The following is a 6097-nucleotide window of genomic DNA, read 5'->3' as shown; positions in this document are numbered from 1 at the left end:
CATGTCATTAACATTATCAGAAAGCGTGTCCATTGTCACATTTGCTTCAGTCTTTTGCTTTTTGTACTTCTTTGGCTTGCGACATTCACTTGCCTTATGTCCAGCCTTCCCACAGTTGTAGCACTTGCCCTTGAACTTAGTAGGCGTACTACTCTCTTCACCTTGAGCTTTGTCTTGGTGCTTCCTCTTTCCCTTAGCACTTGATCCTTCCACAACATTGGCCTTTGCCACCATGGGATCCTTGTCCTTCTTCTCAGATAGGCGGTTATCTTCCTCTATCCTTAGACGGACAATCAGTTCTTCAAGATTCATATCTTTGCGTTTATGCTTAAGATAATTCTTAAAATCCTTCCAAGATGGTGATAATTTCTCAATCATGGCAGCCACTTGGAAAGATTCTCCTATGGTCATTCCTTCAGCAATGACATCATGGAGGATTACTTGAAGTTCTTGGACTTGGCTTATGACGGTCTTACTATCCGTCATTTTGAAATCAAGAAATCTGCAAACTATGAATTTCTTCATGCCAGCATCTTCACTCTTGTATTTCTTGTCCAATGAATCTCAAAGTTCCTTAGCAGTCTTGAACACACTATACACATTGTATAATGAGTCAGCTAACCCACTAAGGACATAATTTCTACACAAGAAATCAGCATGAAACCAAGCATCCTTGGCCAAAACCTTCTCCTTGTCGGTTTCATCAGGGCTTACATCAGGAGCCTTATCTCATAGAAACCTTGCCAAGTTAAGGGTGGTCAGATAGAAAAGCATCTTCTGTTGCCAGCGCTTGAAATCAGATCCATTGAACTTTTCAAGCTTCTCCTCATGAGGAACATAATGGGAAACAACAGTAGGAACAGTAACAACAGGAGTAACTGGTGGTGTTGCCATATTTTGAAATACAACTACACTTTGTTATTCCCTTAAACCAAAAAAGAAAAGAAAACATAAACAAATTATGTTCGGTAAAGAAGACGAAGAAAAAGAAATCTATCTTAAGTTGTTAGGAATATACAACTTAATTGTATTTACTCTTTACCAATTACCAAACTATACAAACCTTTTGTCTTGTAAGTGTCTTGTACTTCTTAATTAAATCTGAGCCTAGTGTAGATACACTATATCCTTAAGATAGATTTTCCCCCTCATGGTGCTTGAAGGTTGATGGGAAATTGTCTCCCAAGATAGAACAGATTTCCTTCTATAGAAAGCTAGCACTTCAATTTTATAGAATCAGCGAACACAACATAGTATTTGATTAAGAACAAAGGGAGAAGAGAAAGATCAGAACTCTCTGTGATTTGGTGTGTCTTTCTCTCCAAATTCATCCACTATTTATAGGTGAGTGGTGCCTCTTCGAAACAACACAGTGACTCTTGGGAAAAAGTAAGCAACTCTTTGAAAAGTTACATATTTCGAAAAGACACACCATTTTGGCATAAATCACTGTTTCGAACCAGTGCCTATTTCGAAAGGTCACACCTTTTCAGCTTGATGCACTGTTTCGAACTAGTGCACATTTCAAAAGGTCGCACCTTTTCGGCATAATGCACTGTTTCGAACAAGTGCATCCTTTTGAAAAGGTTTTTCTCACTTTACGTACTGTTTTAAGAAAAACCAATTTCATCTCAAGTGGGGTAACTTGGGAGACAAATTACTCATTCATATCACAATTCTATTTTTCTAACAGTAACGTCTAATTAACTCTTATCAATCATCCTACCAAGTGAAGTTATTTACGCTTATTTATGTTTGAATGTTGTTATACATGCATGGTATGGTATTAATGTTTAAATTAAATTATTATGTGTTTTGGTGATGTGGTGTGTGGTGTAGGTGGTGGGATGTGTGAGGTGTGTTGGTGTGGTGTGTGTTGTATAGGTAGTTGTGCTAGTGGTATATGTGTGGTGTAGTGTGTTGGTGGTATATGTGTGGTGTAGGTGTGTATTTGTGGTGCAAGCGTGGTGTGTGTAGGTGTTGTAGGAGGTATATTGTCGATCCACTAGCTGGTAGTGTGGTGTAGTGTGCTGGTGGTGTAAGGGTTTTAATTAGCATGTTTGGCACGTTACTAGTTGTTCTCCCAGAATTGCTAGCTAGGCTAAACGTACACTTGCATCTCATTCATGATGGTTTTAGTTTGACATAACATGTAAAACAACAATAGTATACCACCTCCTTTGCTCCTTTGACAATACTGGATTCTATGCAACCCCCTAAATTGCCATGCAACCTTCTCACATGTGTACTAATTATTCTTGTTAATGTAATTTAAAGAGATATGCATTAGTTGATATATGTGAATTTATTTGCCAATAGAAAATTTTGTGTTATCAAGCATTGGCAAAACTAACAAATGTCATTTGCCAGCATTTTCTAGTTGATGCAAATTGTTCAAACAAGCAGCGACAAAAGAAATTTTTCCCACTATATATATTCCTGGCAAATTTTTAAGTAGGAAATTATTTGCCTACTATATTTGGCCAACAAGTGGGAATTTTTATCAAGCAGGCCCTTAGTTCTTTGTGTAGGCTCTTCCAACGTTACATGAAAAATCTAGTTCAAAATAACAAATTATTCTATTGTCGGGATATGAACCCGAGTAATTTCATCATGTATAAGCAAGAATAAAATGTAAATCAGAGTGATGTGATATGATCATTAGTATATAGTAATGAAGTTTTTAATCAACTTCAACTAATCAAACACAAGTTATTCTACAACCTACAACACCACATCATATTTTTGGTCTCATATATATTTCTTATTGATTCATGGAATACATTGGCTCATAAAACCTAATAACAAAACTTTTGAATTTTATTATCTTATAAATTTTAGCCAAATTATTAATTAAGTACATTAACCAAAGTCAAGATTGAGAAAACCTATTATTTAACGTGATAATTAATTTATCGCGTATCAATTTGGCAAGATTATACTGTAAATAAAGAGTTTAAGATAGTAATCAAATCCGGTCCTCTAGCCTGGCCCTCAAACCAGGCCTTCTGGCCCGGCCCTCAATTCTCTAAAGAGAGGAATGAAGTGAGGGTTAGAGCATTCCCAATGCAGGTGGATATGGTGGGTTTGTGACTTTATTCACCTATTTTTTGTTCAAAACCTTTGCCCAATGCAAAGGTGAATATGGTGGTGACTATTTTTCCACATCAAAACGAAGGTGAAACCTTCAACCGAGATAGTGGCTGAGTTGTGAACTTCGGACGGAATGTTGGATTCCGTCTCGTGTGTTTTTTTAAAAAAAATGGGTTTTTTTTTTCAAACAGAATGTTTTATTCCATCTTGCGTGATTTTTCGACTTTTTTTTCGTTTTTTTTAAATTTCAGACGGATGTTTCATTCCGTCCAGAGCGTTTTTTCGATTTTTATGTCCAGACGGAATCTAACATCTCGTCCGAGATTAATATTCACCTTTGTATTGGGCCGTCTCACTTTGTTTTTCACCAAAATAGTGGAAAAAAGGAAAAATACTACCTACATAGAAGTGAATAATAGTCGACTGCATTGAGAATGCTCTTAGTGCTTCACAATTTTAGCATTGACCCTCATAGACCCGCCATCAGAGGCCCGGCCCGTTTTACACCCCTCGTCCATTCTTGTGGTTGCTGACTAGAGTGAATCATTGGAACGTACGGCCTGACCATTGGAGAATGTCCTATCTAAAGTGACAGAACACTCGATGAAATCTTTGCTCTTTTTTAAGGACGCACGAGTAGCGTGTCACAACTCCCAACATATTTAAATGGTCCTTGTGCGGCACTATTCACATCTCTTGGTCCTCTCGTCTTCCGTTCTGTTTTTTGGTTGGGCAACAAAATCGGGCATCAAGGATTAGGTGCAAGTGTACAACCACAAGCACTTCTGTAAGTAAATTTTCGTATTTTATTCTTTTGTGTTTATTAAATTCAAAGCAACAACAGATACATCAATATGAAAGTTTTTCTTCTCAAGCTCGATCGGGATACGTTTTTCTCAAAAAGTTAGATCATGAATCCACCTTTGGAAAATCTCTTGTTGTTTTTTCTTAATTTTTGGTATGTTTTGAATTAAAATTTGCGTACATCTTTGTACGTAAAATTTTGCATATACTGTAGTACTGTACACGTAATTAGTCTGTTTATAAGTAATATATCCCTATATATTTAATTAATTACATGTAAAAAGTATATATTATTATACTGATTTACTTCGTGCGTTGTATTGTTTTCAGAGCACGGAAAGTCTTTACGTGTTTTCATTAACATTTTAGATGCCAAAGTGAATTACAGAGCATATAAATTTACACCAGTAATTACTGTTTAGGAATACAACAACGAAGAAGAAGGCTAAATTATCAATAGTAAGCTGCTGCGACATGCCTGAAGATGTGGTGTATCGCATTCTATTGTGTCTACCCGTGATTTCTCTTTTGCGGTTCAAGTCCGTCTGCAAGTCCTGGTGCTCTCTCATTCAAAGCTCTATTTTCATCGCCCAACATTTAAACTACCGTTCCACTTTCAAGGAAAACTACAATGGAAATCTCATCATTTTCCATTTCCAACGTACGGCTGACTCTCCTCGGTTTCCTCACTCTGTCGACGTCAACTTGTTTACCGATGAAAAACTTGAGGAGTCTCTAAATTTGGATTTACCATACTACTGTGACAGACGCGGCAAGTACGTCGACCATCGTGGTGATGACAATGGCAGCATTATTAATCTACATATGGTGGCCTCTTTAGACGGCATAATTTGTCTACATCATCGAGAAAGTGGTGAGATTTTATTATGGAACCCTGCAATAAAACAGTTGAGACTTCTCCCGGAAGGAATGCTGCACCCAAGTCGGAGAAGAACCCAACTCCATTTTGGAGTGCGTCTTGGAATTGGGTTTGATGTTAAAACCAACGAATACAAGGTCGTACGAATTCTCCTGGCTGATCTGAATAGTACCTGTCGGGTGGAAGTATACAGCTTAAGTACCGATTCTTGGAGAATTATAAACACGGATTTGTCTTGTGGTTATTTCTTTTCTGATCCTAAAGCACCGTTGAAGAGTGGAATTTATTGCTGGTTGGTAAGAATATCAAATCAAATTCGGTATTACTGCGATTCAATTCTTACATTTGATTTTAGCAACGAATTGTTAGGAACTATTCCATTACCAGATGTTTGCAGTATTAGGTATGATGTTGGTTCACAATTAGATATCATAAGTGAGAAAATTGCTTGCATTTGCCGTAAATTCTCTCCCGTTTCCTCTGACACTGAACGTTGTTCATCCGATAACAGTACTTGCCACCTTGACATTTGGGTACTGGATGAATACGGGGTCAAAGAGTCATGGACTAAACTCTATACAATCGGACCCTTCTCCATGTTTTCTCCAATGCGGTTTTTGAAGAATGGAGAGTTAATTTTGCTTGCAAATGACCAAGGTCTGTTCTTGTGCAACCCTCTTACCCAAGAAATAAAGAATATTCAAGTCCAAGGCAGGCCGATACAGTCTCAGTGGTTACATGTTGCCTCGTACAAAGAGAGCCTAGTTTCGATAGAAAAATGGAATGGCGCGGCAAACATTGAGGCTTTTGCAGGCTCACATTTGTCCAATACTTTACCTTAATGGACTCTTACCACGCACATTTTGCTTGATTTAGATGATACTTTATCCGGACGACAGAATAATTACTGTCATGCCAAATAGTATTTGATTGATCTTAAGTTTCTTCTATATTTTGGCTTGTGGTTTGAACGGATATATTTGTAAGACAGGGAATACATGGTTGAATAATAGACGAGCTCTTATATCTCCAAAAAAAAAAAAAAAAAAATTATTTTTTTTTTGTACTTTTGTAGAATAAACATAAACTAAACCCTGCATATTAAATCTCAATTGCATACACACTCCAATTCAACATGTTACAACACATATCGCCCTAATAACATAATCATATCAATCTGAAAAGAAGTGTGTTAAAGATATAGTAGCATTAACAATGGGGAACATTGTATTGGAAAACGGATGCAATATAACCTAAACTAATTCATGATCATGTATACCTCGTTTTTCCTAGAATAGGAAAAAAACCTCCCAGACTAGT

The 6097-nt window shown here is 37.0% G+C and overlaps 1 protein-coding gene across 1 annotated transcript; it reads left to right on the top strand.

The window, feature by feature from the left end:
* The first annotated feature begins 3609 nt into the window (after positions 1-3609).
* Positions 3610-5827, top strand: LOC147480282 (F-box/kelch-repeat protein At3g23880-like). The gene is made up of 2 exons (XM_086580965.1): positions 3610-3880; positions 4320-5827. Exon 2 carries the CDS (start codon positions 4372-4374, stop codon positions 5617-5619), a length of 1248 nt encoding a protein of 415 aa, XP_086437091.1. The 5' UTR covers positions 3610-3880; positions 4320-4371; the 3' UTR covers positions 5620-5827.
* Positions 5828-6097: the final 270 nt, after the last annotated feature.

Source organism: Coptis chinensis, chromosome 8 (genome assembly GCF_015680905.1).
Source record: "Coptis chinensis isolate HL-2020 chromosome 8, ASM1568090v1, whole genome shotgun sequence".
Classification (NCBI taxonomy): domain Eukaryota; kingdom Viridiplantae; phylum Streptophyta; class Magnoliopsida; order Ranunculales; family Ranunculaceae; genus Coptis; species Coptis chinensis.
The sequence above is the reverse complement of the archived record's forward strand: the minus strand, read 5'-3'. Positions and strand labels throughout refer to the sequence as shown.